The sequence below is a fragment of the Thamnophis sirtalis genome, unplaced genomic scaffold, assembly GCF_051295495.1.
Source record: "Thamnophis sirtalis isolate CommonGarterSnake01/CBP01778 unplaced genomic scaffold, rThaSir2_p1.2 scaffold_10, whole genome shotgun sequence".
NCBI classification, from domain to species: Eukaryota; Metazoa; Chordata; class Lepidosauria; order Squamata; family Natricidae; genus Thamnophis; species Thamnophis sirtalis.
Genome location: NW_028261390.1, coordinates 61929740 through 61945201, shown reverse-complemented (window position 1 = coordinate 61945201; position 15462 = coordinate 61929740). Strand labels below are relative to the sequence as shown.

General features: G+C 41.6%; 1 protein-coding gene across 2 annotated transcripts in view; it reads right to left on the bottom strand.

Moving 5' to 3' along the window:
• Positions 1-9440: 9440 nt before the first annotated feature.
• Positions 9441-15462, bottom strand: part of DLC1 (DLC1 Rho GTPase activating protein) — a 275133-nt gene continuing 269111 nt past the window's right edge. Inside the window, exons 12-14 of one of the 2 annotated variants that reach the window (XM_087724697.1) lie at positions 14784-15001; positions 14475-14648; positions 9441-13713 (exon numbers count right to left, since the gene is read on the bottom strand). In XM_087724697.1, coding sequence (XP_087580823.1) covers positions 13593-13713; positions 14475-14648; positions 14784-15001 — 513 coding nt within the window. In that variant the 3' untranslated portion in view covers positions 9441-13592. The remainder of the gene's footprint in view (positions 13714-14474; positions 14649-14783; positions 15002-15462) is intronic. The other variant, XM_087724698.1, reaches the window with a different exon arrangement.

Sequence of the window (15462 nt, the reverse complement as noted above, 5' to 3'; positions counted from 1 at the left end):
GAGTTCTTGCTTTTTTTGTGTGAACTGCATGATACTTCAGCTAATTGTGAGATGCAAGATTTCTGTATTTGTTACAAATGGCCATTTGTAATGACAGAAGTGTATTCTAGTTGCTATTGTGACAAGTGGCTTTGTCCTAATACTAGTCTTGCTTCTGTAAATGGGTGTCCTCTGATATCACCGTTGACTTCCCCTGTTGCATTTGAGCTCTGCTGGTGTGGACTCCATATCCTGACTCACAAAAAATGCCCGTGAATATCAGAAAACTATCTTATCTCCCCGAATGAGAGGAATTTGCTAAAAAAAAAACCTCAAAGAAAAATAATGAAATCTTACATTAGACCTTTTTGCCAAAGTTTAAAATCCACACAATTTTGTGAGATTGGTTACAGAAGTAGAACACAAATCAGAATACAAGTGCGGAAAAGATGCCATGTTAAAAAGAAAAATCCTGGGCTTTGTGGTTTTTGACTTGGCATAACATGAAAATGTGCAAATTATCAGCCTGCCTTGTGAATTGTGAACTTAACACAGACAAATTGAGATTGACTGATTTCATCTTATGGGCAAACCAGGCCATTGTGTGTTACTCTGCCAACCCATCAAATCCTTTGGTGTTTTTTTTTAATACTTCTTCATGGCAACTAAGACATGTCTAGCAAACCATTTTTATGGGATGACACAATGATTACACTTAACAGTTTTACATATTATTTTTCTTAACTGCTGGTGCTGTTTCAGTAGCATGGAATGGAGATTCTACATCTGACATCATTCCTGTATGTATATGCATAAATAGCACTCATGTTCACCCACCTCCAGGAGATGGACCATTTCAGAATGTAATGCCTTTCTGTTTTTAGAAGTGGGTAACAATAGCAATTAGACTTATATACCACTTCACAGCCCTCTCTGTTTACTGAGTCAGTATATTGCCTCCAACAATCTGGCTCCTCATTTTGCCGACCTTGGAAGCAGAGGTGGTATTGACTTACCTTGCCTACCAGTTCGCAAATGTGACCATACGCCACCTCCGCGCATGCGTACAGCAGGAGTGGGTTCCTGCCAGTTCTAACCTCTTCTATAGAAGAGGTTCCACAAATCTACAGTGCCATTGAGAACTGTTTCCAGCTCCCTCCCCCCGTCCGTCCACACATCATCGAGATGAAGAGTGAGAGGAGGAATTCTGGGAGTTGAAGTCCACAAGTCTTAAAGCTGTCAAGTTTGAACACCCCTGGGGTTTTTTTTTCCTAAAGGGTTAGGGATGCAAGGGTCTTGTAACTGGACAGCTTTAAGACTTGCGTGCTTCAAATGTCAGTTTCTGAGCCAACATTTTGGTTGCTAAGCAAGAGCGTTGTTAAGTGAGTTTCACCACATTTTACAAGTTGGCCACACCCACCCAGTCACATGGCTGGCAAGCCACTCTACCTGGTCACATGGCCGGCAAGCCACTCCCACAAAGCAGGCCACACCTACAGAAGAGGTTCTAAAATATTTGAAACCCATCACTGGTGTACAGCCTTTCGCACATGTGCTTTTGGTGAAAAAAGGGCCTAAATGAGATGCCGTAGAGTCGGGGCGAGTGGGCAGGGCCACCCGTGTTTTCCACTACCGGTTCGGCCGAACCAGTCTGAACCGGTAGAATACCACCTCTGCTTGGAAGGATGGAAGGCTGAGTCAACCATGAGAACGTCAGGATTGAACTTTTGGAGTTAGCCACTAGTACTTCATTCTAACCACTGCACCACCATGGCTCTTGGTGATGATGTCCCTGAAGCATTATTTTTCACGTCCTAACAGATCTAGTTTGACTTAGTTATCGTGGCAAACAATAGTTACTCTAGCATACCTAGAGTAAATTGTGGCTGCCATCTTGTTTTTTTTCTCACACCACTTTCCCCTGCCATGTAAGAGTATATTTCTGGCTAGTTTTAAAGAAATTACAATAAAAACACAATAATGGGAATAATGGTTGAGACCTTTAGACTTTGTAAGCTATTATCAGCATCTAAAGTTGCTGTCGGGAAATAACATTTTCCCAGATGGCCTCTTTCTTTCTTAATGATTTATCTTGATTGAGTCGGCGTCTTCTGTTCTGTTCTGTCCTGCTACTTCAATAAAAAACAACACACCATTGGACAGAGTGAACAAATCTTAACTTTTGTAATTTTTCTTCCACATGGTTGCCTTTCATAGAAACTATAATGGTGATATTTATTCTGTAAGCAGGAGGCAGGATTGGGTTTCTGCAAAAAATATTGAAACGAATTCCCTCTGTATTGAGAAGGGGGAATGAAGAATCAAGTTGAAGGCACTGGTGGCCTGTCAAAATTGTAGTTGCTTTTTGTGGCAAATGTTGTCATCTGTTCTTCTTCATATGCCTGCTTTGTACATCTTTTAACTTGGAGATATAGGCACATCTTGTGAAGAATTAAGACTTTTTAGTTTATTCAAATGATAGGCAACCATTCTTGAAACTGCATTTATAGCGGTGAATTCATATAGTCCAAAATTCATCGGATACCACACTATAAGATACTGCTGTGCATCTCAGAATGACAGAAATATCAGTGCACATTTCATCCAAGCGATTAAGAACTTAGAACTCAATGCCAATTCATTACTGGGTAACTACTTGCCATGTATGTTGAGTAGCAATTCTCAATATCTTAATTGCCAACTTTGTTCCCAAATATTATTCTGTAACTGTCTTAACTGTCATTTAAAAGCTAAACATCATTTCAAAGAAAATGTCCAGATTTTGTTACTCTGTGGTAACTAATAAAATGTATATATTAGACTGATAATGAAAATCTGTATTTTGTATTTTGTTTCATTATAATAAAAGACAAAGCTTCAATTTTTTTTAAACACGTTCCCAAGAATTCTTAGTCTAGAGGGCAGAAAATCGGGTTGAAATTCAAGACAATTGGAAGGCCCCCATTGAATAATTCTTCATTGTCACAATTTTAAAAAGTTGACTTTTGGAGTGAAAGTTGGAAATTAGGAATGACAGTGACCAAAATACTGTATGTCTAGAGCTGTAAATGCATAAGAAGCTGGTGTTAGATGGCCCTCTTCTGGACTATAAAGACTTTACATTACTTGATTTTACTAATTCCTATTCACGAAGAACTTAACCTAAAAAATATAGGAGGCACACATAACCGAATGAGTTGCAATAAATTGCAACTAAAAATACACAGGACAAAATATTGCCCTAGGGCAATGGAGAAATGTGGATTCCTGTATTAACCAGTGCTTTCTTTTTAATGTGACACATCTACTAGCCATTCCAATGTTTATCTTTTGCCTTGTCGATTGTCAGTCAAAATAGCTGCAAACATCCACCAATGTAATTGTATCTAGTGCAGTTGGTATTGTATGCCATACCTATGTATGAGTGGCATATCTCAATACAGTCTTTGGATGCTTGCTCCTTTGAGAGGAGAAGGAATGGGCTGTATGTACTTAAAATGAATAAATGGCAAACATGATTGTACAATAAAGCTGAACTCTTGGGAGATTTGGTGCAAGAATGTGGCCCCTATTCCAGTGGTGGGATTCAATTTTTTTTTCTACCGGTTCTGTGCGCGTGCCATGGATTGGTGGGCGTGGCAGGGGAAGGATACTGCAAAATCTCCATTTCCACCCCACTCCAGGGGAAGGATGTACTGCAAAATCTTCATTTCCACCCCACTCCAGGGGAAGGATGTACTGCAAAATCTTCATTTCCACCCCATTCTAGGGCAAGGATACTGCAAAATCTCCATTCCCTCCTCACTCTAGGAGAAGGATATACTGCAAAATCTCCATTCCCTCCCAACTCCAGGGAAAGGATACTGCAAAATCTTCATTTCCACCCCAATCTAGGGCAAGGATACTGTAAAATCTCCACTTCCTCCCCACTCCAGGGGAAGGATACTGCAAAATCTCCACTTCCTCCCCACTCCAGGGGAAGGATACTGCAAAATCTCCATTTCCACCCCACTCCAGGGGAAGGATGTACTGCAAAATCTTCATTTCCACCCCATTCTAGGGCAAGGATACTGCAAAATCTCCATTCCCTCCTCCCTCTAGGGGAAGGATATAGTGCAAAATCTCCATTTCCACCCCACTCTAGGGCAAGGATACTGCTAAATCTCCATTCCCTCCTCCCTCTAGGGGAAGGATATACTGCGAAATCTTCATTTCCACCCCACTCCAGGGGAAGGATACTGCAAAATCTCCATTCCCTCCTCCCTCTAGGGGAAGGATATACTGGAAAATCTCCATTTCCACCCCACTCTAGGGCAAGGATACTGCAAAATCTCATTCCCTCCTCACTCTAGGGGAAGGATATACTGCAAAATCTTCATTTCCACCCCACTCTAGGGCAAGGATACTGCAAAATCTCATTCCCTCCTCAATCTAGCGGAAAGATATACTGCAAAATCTGCATTTCCACCCCACTCCAGGGGAAGGATACTGTAAAATCCCCATTCCCTCCCCACTCCACTAACCTGCTTTCCAGCTCTGTTCTCCTGTGCAGGGCAACAGAAGACTCAGCCAATCAGCTGGGACTCAGGAGACAGGAAACAGATGTGGGCAGAGCCAGCCAGAGGTGGTATTTGCCCGTTCCCTGAACTACTCAAAATGTCCATTGCCTGTTCTCCAGAACCGGTCAGAACCGGCTGAATACCACCTCTGCTCTGTTCGTCCTTTCCCACCTGATCTTTTTTTTTTGCATTTAAGATTATTATGAGGTAAAATTTAAAATATACAGCTAGTGGTCAACTTACAATCACAACTGAGTCCCAAATTTCCATTAATCAGCAAGGAAGCTATTGAGTTTTGCCACATTTTATGATCTTTTTTGCAAACCAAAGACTGTATTTTGTGAGTACAGTATCCCAGTATTTCCTCAGAAAATATTTCTCACCTAAGGGAAAGACCTTACTCTCAAAGTAAATGAACCAAGATCGGGTAAAAGGTGCTTTTTTTTTTAGAGAGAGGGTAATGGCACACAAACTCATTACCCAATAACTACAGGGATATTTAAATAACGACTTTCTGATGAACTATTTTAGCTAATGAAGGAAAAAGTTGGGAACCACCGGTCCTAATCACTCAATGCATTTGATGAAATGAGTTCCTCGCAAACTCTTACACCTTTTAACATTTGACAACCAGAATTTCTGTTTCTGCTCATACATACCTTGGCTAGTTTTATTTGCATTTGTAACATCCGGCGCAATTATTCAGCCATTGAACAATTTCACACCCTCTTATGAAACGGAGAATAAACCTTTCAGAAAGGTTACACAGCTTGTTTTCCACTAGAGGGCACTCAGTCTATTGAGGAAGGCCAATGGATTAAGCACCATATTAGCTAGACTACGGTAAAGCATAAAAATGTGCCTGACAAGAGAGCCAATTTTCTAATGAACTTCCTTCAGAAGATATGATACTTGGCAGGAAAACGTTACGAGCAATCATCCTGGTCAAGGAGTCAATGCAAAGGGACAGATGTTTCTCTGGCGGATCATTAGCTTGTGAAATTCCTATCATCCTAGAATAGATTGAAGACAGGCGATGCAACGTGGTACATCTAGATACCTTAATATACAATGCTTATAATCTTGTTTAACTGGCCATCGTGGCAAGGGTTATGAACGTGGTAATCCGAATACACCTAGAAGGCATCAGTTTGCTTCCTTTCACTCTGTCTTTCTTGGTTGACAGAAGTGTTAGTTGCTCCTGGCACGAACAGACCACTCAGAGCTCCCAATTATTGACAACATGAAAGAAGGGGGCTATAATATTTCTTACCCAACACATACCATCATCTTTGTAAAATCAAAATTACAGCTCAGCATAGCCTGGGAATTTTTTTGTCTTACAGACCAACTGCTGGTTTTATAGCCAGTCGGTATTGAGGTTTAAAATCAGTGTCCCTTGGATACCTGTTATACATCTATTTCCATTGGTATAATTTTTCTCAAAGGCCTTTGAAATACAACTGAAGCTCAGGCACTCCTCCTTAAGAATCTTAAATTGACAAGGAGGAGCTGGTTAGAAGGGAATAAAATACAGATTTCCTTGTTAATTATTGTATCTTCAAACTAGTTTGTGTCTTCATCTATTCTAAGGGATTAAATCTGATGCCAAGTCTGAAGTTATTTATTTATTTAGTTTGCAAAACATGTACAAGATAACAGGTATAAATATAAACATGGACATGAACACAGGAAATGGGTACAAATAAATGGGGACAATAGAACAGGAACGTTGGGTGCTTATGCTTGCCTCCTTACAGACCTCTTAGGAAAGGGGTGAAGTCCACGCTAGACAGTTTAAGGTTCAACTTATGGGGGTTTGAGGATGCAAAACAGGGCCAGGTAGAGCATTCCAGACATTGACCATTGTTGCTGAAGTCATATTTTCTGCGGGTTTGGAGTGGTTTAACTTTAGTTTCTATCTATTGTTTGCCCGTGTATTATTGCAGTTGAAGATGAAGTAGTCATTGACAGGTAGGACGTTGTAGCAGACAATTTTGTGTACTAAGCTTAGGTCAGACTTTAGTCAGCATAGTTCCACGTTGTCCAAGGCCAAAATTTTGAGCCTGGTAGCATAAGGTATTCTATTGTGAACAAAGGAGTGGAGGACTCTTCTTGTGAAATACCTCTGGACTCGCTCGATCGTATTCATATCCGACATACAGTGTGGATTCCAGGCAGATAAGCTGTATTCGAGGATTGGTCTGGCAAAGGTTCTGTATGCCCTAGTTTGCAGTACAATGTTACTGGAGAAGAAGCTTCACAAAATTAGGTTAACAACTCTTAATGCCTTTTTGGCAATGCTGTTAACAGTGAATTTTGGGGCTTAGATCATTTGAGATGAGGACTCCTGGGTCCTTGACAGAGTGAGGATCATCTATGACATCATATCTGCCCAGTTTATATTTGGTGTTCTGATTTTTGTTGCCAATGTGTAAGACAGAGCATTTGTCAGTTGAGATTTGAAGTTGCAATCGTTTGACCATTCTGACACATAGTCAAGGTCACAGTCAAGTTATATGATTGAAAAAATAATAGTAATAATTAGAAATTCCCAAATGGAACTTATTTCCGGAGCACAAAAAAGGTGTTCGCTCACAGCAGGGACTTAAAACTGGGAACGTTAAATAGCAGCTGTTAACAATGGGAACTAAAAGTGAACATGGGTATCGTAATAGATCCCTGAATTCGGTAGAACCGGTTCGTCAAATCTACCAAACCGGTTAGAAGAGGTTCCACCAGTGGACCCGGAAAGCAGGCCACACCTACAGAAGAGGTTCCAAAATTTTTTGAAACCCACCACTGGCAAGGATCTTGTAACGTGACAGCTTTAAGACTTGCATGCTTCAATGCCAGAGTTTCTGAATAGCTACTTGGACAGACCTAAGTACTAATTCATAATTTCATATCCGTTCACATGGTCAGCAAGCCACTCCCATTCGGTCACATGGGTGGCAAGCCACATCCCACAAAGGAGGCCACACCCACAGAGTAGGTTCCAACAATTTTTGAAACCCACCACTGGTTTGTATGTTTAAAGCTGTATTTGTATGTCTTATTAAAAAAATGTATAACCAATAAATATTATTTTTTTAAAAAGTGTTCTCTCTAGTGATTGCTTTCTAACATTTTGTAGTTGACCTTCCTCAATCCCGCACTTTTACCCTGTTGAGAACGAGACACAAAGCCCACCGCTCTGTTTTTAGTTTCCTTCCTTTGCTTTCACCATTTTATCGCTGGGGGACTCCCCCCCCCCCTTTCCCCTTTTGTTTTGAAGGAACCTTCGCATTTCCTGGACAGGCCGGCAGCATTTCCTTTGTGCTTTTGAACAAATTTTTGTTCAAACAACTCTTACCATTATTCCGATGAACTAAAAATGAGGATGTAGCCTGCTTATCCGGGGGGGGGGGGGCTTTATGCAATTGGATAAAACTGAAACCCGCAAGGAGAGCCCTAAATTGTTTAAGGGGGAGGCCTTGAGATCTGCTCTTTCTTACAAGCTTGTTCATCTGTTAAAACCTCCGCAGAGGATTATACTTCAAGAGGGGTTTGTTCCTTTAAGGCTCGGAAAGGACTTTGCTAGTTAAAAGAGGATGTGATTACAGGAAGCTGAACAAGACTAGAAATATCTACAACAAGCTCTGTTCCAACATCAGGATTTTTAAAAAAGCTGCATCGACACGATTTGCATGTATGATAAGACACACTTGGGACATCTGGCTAGAGGTGGGTTTCACATGAGTTTACCACCGGTTCGCTGCGCACCAAAAATGTGAGCGCGCACGCCTTCCGCACATCAGTGTGGCCTTCCGTGCATGCACTTTGCTTGCATGCGCGGCTTTCATGCATGCTCGCGGCTTAGAAAATGTGGCTAAATAGCCGGATTACAACAATGCGGTCCACAGCAGTACCGGTTTAACTATCCGTTCCAGATTATTAGTGGCACGGAGTTCGTTCCCATACGGAGCTGCCTAAAGAACCTCCCTCCTCCATGTCTCTGAATCAATGGATGGACACATTAAAGAAGGGACGGGAAAATACGAAGAAGGCTCTAACCGATGCGGCAGAAGCCTACAAGAAGCAAGCTGATAAACATCGTCCCCTCCAACCCACCTTTAGGGTGGGGGACAAAGTTTTTGTATCTACAAAATAGATAAGATTGAGGATGCCTAGCAAGAAATTGGGTCCAAAGTTCCTAGGTCCTTTCCCAATAGAAAAGATAATTAACCCAGTTACAGTTAGACTCAGCCTACCCAGAATTCTAGGGAAAATTTGCCCAGTATTCCATTGTAGCTTGTTTAAAACCTGTAATGGGATCTAGCATAAGGCCATCTACCCAAGCTCCCCCTCCTCCTGTAGTGGTAGAAGGGGAAACACATGATGAAGTGAAAAAAATCTTGAAGCCGGGGCGGGTGGGCCCACCTGTAGGTCGCCACTACCAGATCGCCAGAACAGGTTCGAACCGGCTGAATACTACCACTGCATCTGGCCCATGGATCCAATGCAGGGGTGGGTTTCAGGCGGTTCGCGGCGGTCCCCGCGAACCGGTTGGTCGGTGAACCCGGAAGTAAGTAACTTCCGGGAACGCCGAAGGATCCACCCGCCCGCCCGCGTTTCTTACCCAGTTTTGACGAGTTCTGCGCTTCCACGCATGCGCAGAACGCATACAGCGCCTGCGCGATCCTCCAGGAGCAGCTGGAGCATCGCACAGGCCCTAGTACGCATGCGTGCACTGCGCGCGTGCACGAGGACGCCGCCGGCCTCGTTCCAACCGAACCGATTGGAACGGGACGAGAAACCCACCCCTGATCCAATGGTCACCTTCTTTTCTTCTTGAGTAGACTCTACAGTTGCAAAAAGGCCACAGAAAGTAGAGAAGAATTCAGATATCACACCAACACAAACACTTAATAGTGCATTTATTGACTATGTTCTGTACGGGCATATAATAGCAAGCTATAAACCTTTTCTTCTTTTATCTTTTTTTTTTCTTCAGTTGTGTAGAACATATTTACACTGGAGGAAAGGACAGCCAAACTTGAGATACAAACACCCTGCGCCTCTCCTTCAAAGAATATCTGAGGTATAAATACAAGTATATTTTAAATAATTATCTCCATGCTTTATCTACGCTGGACAATAAAGTGTGAGCACGTTTACATCGGAACGGTATGTACAACATACATTTTGTTTTTTACATATTTAAAAGAAATGGAAAGTATACAAAGAATACACAATTCACCTATTGATGAGAACTGTAAATGGCACAATACAGAAAACCTTCACCTGGCAACACATTTTGCAAGGACGTCAGCGGAATGACTGCCAGGGTATTTTTTTTTAGCTAGGAATAAGCCTGTCTTTATTCATCTGTTGCCCTCCAATGCAAATGACAACTGAAGGGCATCAGATGAAGGAACCTTAACAACCTAAGGTTGCGCTTCGCGTTTGAATACAAGGCATTTGGAAAGCAGTTATAGGTAATCCTCAACTGACAACTGGTTGCTTAACAATTATTCAAAGTTACCATGGACCCCTCCCTCCCCTCAAAAGATACGTATGACCCGGTTCTGAAGTTCTAATGGCTGCCCCCGGTCACGTGACCGCATTTTGGGCCATTGGCCACATGGCGGTTTGCAGGGTCCTGCAGTCATGTGACTTTGATTTATGATTTCTTCAGGAAACAGGAATTTACTTCCAGTTTCGGGGCGGGGGGACGGGACGCCCACAGGGTTCCACCACAAAACTGTGCCTGACTAAACCGCGCCTGACTAAACCGCGTCGCTGACGTCATCAACAGGGCGACAACAGCGCGGAGACAGAAGCACGCTGTAAACCCTAAACCTAAAATTAACCCCTAAACCTAAACCTAACCCCCCTAAACCTAATCCTAAACCTAACCCTAAACCTAATCCTAACCCTTAACCTAACCCTAACCCTAACCCTTAACCTAACCCTAACCCTAACCCTAACCCTTAACCTAACCCTACACCTAACGCTAACCCTTAACCTAACCCTAAACCTAACCCTAAACCTAGCCCTTACCTTAAGTTGAATCGGCTTGCTTTCAAAGCGCTATTTAAAGCGCCCTTCTTTCTCCGCGCTGGCTGTTGTCGCCCTGTTGATGACGTCAGCGACGCGGTTTAATCGGGCGCGGTTTAGTCGAGCGTGGTTTTGATGGGTCACGGCCCACAGAGAATGACTGCGACATTTGCTCTAGGACTCCCAGGTCCCGTCACTTGTGATTTACATAGTTGCCAGGCTCACCTATGCCCGTAAGTCAAGAACTACCTGTAATGGGAAGATACACTTCCTGCCTCATCCCCATTGCACTCCCCCTTCCTGTTTCCCTGAAACAGTCAGTACCAGTCTATTTCTGATTCTGGCGATGGTGTCCCTTGTAAATATAATTCCTTTGTTTGAACAGAGCAGTGCTTTTGTTCCAAGAAGAGGAAGATCGTGAAGGACACTGTCTTCTGAAACAGATACAAGGAAGAATTCTAACCCGCCACACAGTTCCTCCTCTCTTGGCACAACACTGCTTATAGATTGGACAGAGGGAAAATAAAGAGACTCAAAAGCAACCCAAGGTGGCATTAGTACAGGTGCAGAATTAGGAAGAGCTCTTTCTAATACTCTCAGAAGTCATCACAAACACTCTATGAAAATAATAACAACAACAATAACAATAATACTGACAATGGTATCTAAGAGCTTCTTCCAAATATGCCACAGTCCCAAGGCTAGGAAAGAAGACTAGATGGAAATTGCACAGGTCTTTTCTGAATGAACAAAGCACCCCGAATGTCAATTTCACATCATCTTTGGTTACAACATACATCTTGGCAGTAATTTATATCTGCAAGGGGTTGGTTTTAGTTATTCTCAAATGGATCTGTACAATGATTTCATTCCAAATATACAAATAAATCACCTTTCGTTTTATTTCATAGCATTCACACCTGAGTCGTGCATCCGTCAATCAAAGTGTAGTTTTTATAGCGGGGCACCATTGGAGGTATGGAAAGGGGTGAGGGCTGGATTCACAGCAAGACATGATGTCCTGCTTTTGGAGCAGATTTTTACCCTTGAATTACATAACACCAGTTATTTAACACCATGGATTACAATGATTTTCTATTCTTCACATCAAGTCAGTGCATTGGAATAAAGTATATATATTCTGTAACAAGAAGGAAGGACAGTATTTATCTTCCCTGTGCTTTGTTGTTTGTACAGTAAAATCAATCACTGAAACAGTGTCATTCTCTAAAGGCTTTTAAAAAAAGATTCATTAATAATGCTCATAAAGATGTGCAGAAACTGTTGACCAATATTACATGCAAAATAATAATTCGACTCCTCTCCATCCCCCCAAACATTGGATAATTAATCTGTAGTTTTTAGACTGGTAAAATGTATATGCATCTTCCTATTTTCATTTATTATTGCCATCACGGCTTATATTTCTGGGATGTCCTATACAAAGTTCACAATAGAACTCTTGATCATTTTAATCTGTTTATCTTAACCTGCAGTTCTTTCCATTATGTCCTATAATTTTGTGGCACAAATATTCATTTTTATTCAGCTACATTGCTTCTAAATTTGGGGGATATTTTCCCCCAAACCTTGTCGATAAATGAGGTTATATGGTTAAAATGGAATGGGTTATATGAACATGTTTAACTCCTAGGAGTAGTAGCTGCTATGCGGAAACACTTCAGAACTTTATAATGTTCCAGTTATGATATTTTTCAGTGTTGTCCTTTTCAGCTATGGAAAGCAGTTTTGGCCCTGTTCTCAAAACTACAAGCATTTATTCCTATGTTAATTAAGCAAAGATGTTGTTTAGGCTTCTATTTGTATCTTAACATGTGAACAAATACTAAAATAATAGGTGTTAGGCAAAAGTGATTTGGTAGCACATATGAAGCACTGGCATTGCTTTAAACCAAAAGATACCTTTCTTTGATTTCTGCCGCAACTGTGGGCATTCACTAAGAAAACACACAGCTTCTTTAAAAACCAGGCGCTGTACGCATGTCCTTCCACACCCCACATCATCTCTTATCCTTGGAATCCTATAGATCAGGATCGATGTACTGTTCTTTCCAAGACATTCAGACTTGGAGTGATTTTCTGGAGCTGCCACTTCATTCACATTTTCTTGAGATGCTCTTTACAGATTGTTAAGAAAGTATTCCAAAGAAGATAAAATCTGACACATGGCAAACATGTGGCTGTATTCTCATATGGCAGCTATGAAAAGCTGAGGTCAACTGGGAGCACATGAAAAATTATTGCCGTATTGGCTTTCTTAAATAAGTGTCAAGTGTTCTGCTTTTTTTACCATTCTTTGCCCTGCCACTTTTCAATTTTTAGATGCACACATGAGTAATAAGCAACTCAGAGGAATGAAGAGTTGAGGCTTGTAATGGGTCGCTCAGTCAGATTCTAGGCCAATTCTCTTCCCATCTGCCAAATTATTTTCCAATGCCTTCCAAGTGTGCCAGACACTCTGGTTCTACCATTTGGGCTCTTCATACTCCAGTCAACAAGTTAGACAATCATTCACACCTCTGCCTTCGTGCAAACTTTCCTTCACTTACTCTCGTGAAAATCCACCACACCAAATCCAGTGGCTGCAGCAGTCCCTCCACAAATGACATACAGATACATACATAAAGCTAACATAACATAGGAATGAATAATTTTCACTATATTTCAGAAATATATTTAAGTCTTAGAGCTTTGCTTCTCAGAAGCAATTCACAGCACCTAAGCAAACATTAACCTTACCTTTAAAAAAAAAAGTTGCACCATCCAAACTTTTCCAGTTAAGACCTACACTATAGGCCTAACACAGACAAAAAAAGCAGCTTTTAAAAAAAACACTAGGGATTGTCACCTAATTTTGATGAACAATCTCAGACCCATTCCAGAAAGTTTCTCTTCAGGACCCAATGAATATATGATCAGTCCCAGGGCGGATAATCAACCTTCCCCAAAAATCTCTAGGCAGGCCGGTGCTGTGCTGGTCCACTTGATCCATCACCTGGATGTTGGTTCCTTAGCTTCAAGATTTTGATTAAGGAAAGAGTCTCTAATCCTCACGACCTCAGCTGCACACAAGTGCCCAAATGCTTTTGTGTACCAGTCAGGCTTGTGTCCCCTGTTTCAAAGAAAGAAAAGGTGTGATTTAGATAGGTTTAAATATTTCTCAAAATATTTCCCCCCATTAGTAAACACACACACACACACACACACACACACATCTCTGTGTGTGTGTGTGTTGTGTCACATGCCTATTTCCCTGGCCTAGCTGATAAAGGAAGAGAGCCTGTGGCTTAGTGGTTAACACATCTGCCTAAGATGTAATACAGCACAGGTTCTAATCCCAGTAAGGGTATGGCTAGCTGATGAGAGCTAAATAGCTTGAAATAGATTTATACTAGTCTCCCTTTATTTATTTATCAGCACAAATGCAACATATATGTATATGTATATATGTATGTATGTACATATACACATATATAATATAATATATATATATATATATATATATATATATATATATATATATATATATATATATATGTGTGTGTGTGTGTGTGTGTGTGTGTGTGTGTGTGTGTATGTATGTATGTGTATATACACACACACACACACACACACACACACACACACATACAACTGTATGTGGGCAAACAACTGTACTTTAGAAAGTGGGATCTTTAATTTACACACTCCCTTTGCCAATGACCATGTAGAGGATTATGATTATACAAGATATCTGGAGGTCACCATTGCTTATGCTGTATTACAATATATAATAATTAGCTATGGGTACTGTAACTTTTCATTCCCCAAACATGTTATACTAGAGATAGAATTTCCCTGCCCGACCAAATGAAAATAGAGGACAAAATTTACCTTAAATCAATCCGACACATATAGGTGAGTTTGGATTTTCCTATCCCGCAAGGTTCAATGAGATACCTGGACAACAGCACATTCACTCTAATACCAAGGACGGGCGCATGGTCATGTTCCACTGAGAAACCTAAGAGCGCGCATGCTCCCTTAGAGAGGTTGGTCCTCCAAGTCCTGTTGGAATCAAGCACAACTTCTGTAAGAATGGATGAGGGTGAAAGGAAGATGAGCAAGTTTATCCAAATGTGTTTTGACTCCCAGCTGCTAAATGTTAAGAAAGTGTTTTATGGATGCAGTCTGTACAGTTACCTGAGGATGACACAGTCCCTTGCTGGATGCGGCGCCATGTTGTTTTGCACAAATTGATAAACGTCAGTCTGGCTATCCAAAGTCTCAATGACTTTAGCATCTAAAAGATCTTCATCCCAAAGATGCTGTTCTTTAACGATACGGTTTAATACTTCTTCAGGCGTCGCAGGGATTTCCACCACGGATTTCCATAGCCGTAGAGGTGGCCCTTCACAAACCTGCAAGTACATTGTGGCTAAAGAGTTAGTCATCTTTATTACAACAGTCCTTCTCTTGAATAATCACTATTGACTAAATGGAAGCACACCGATTCAAGCCTCTCAAAGGTCTTCAAGAATCTGGATGTCAGAGCGACTGGTCGGTAGTCATGGATGGGAGATTTCTTAGGAAACTGGATGATGGTGGAGCGTTTAAGAAGGGGTATAAATCGCCTCCAGTGATTTATTAAAAATCTGAGTAAACATGGGGACCAGCTGTTCACCATGGGTTTCTGTTGTGGCCCAGCAGGAGCTGTTGGAGCTGCAAACAGACTCCGATAGCGAGTCTGCTCTGGAAGATGTGGAGGACCTTGGACAGGGTTCAGACTCCGAGCAGGGATCAGAGAGGTTGGTTGGCCACCAGAAAATGCCTGAGGCATGGAGCAGCGGTGAAAGCCAAAGGGAGTGTGCCCATGACGTCA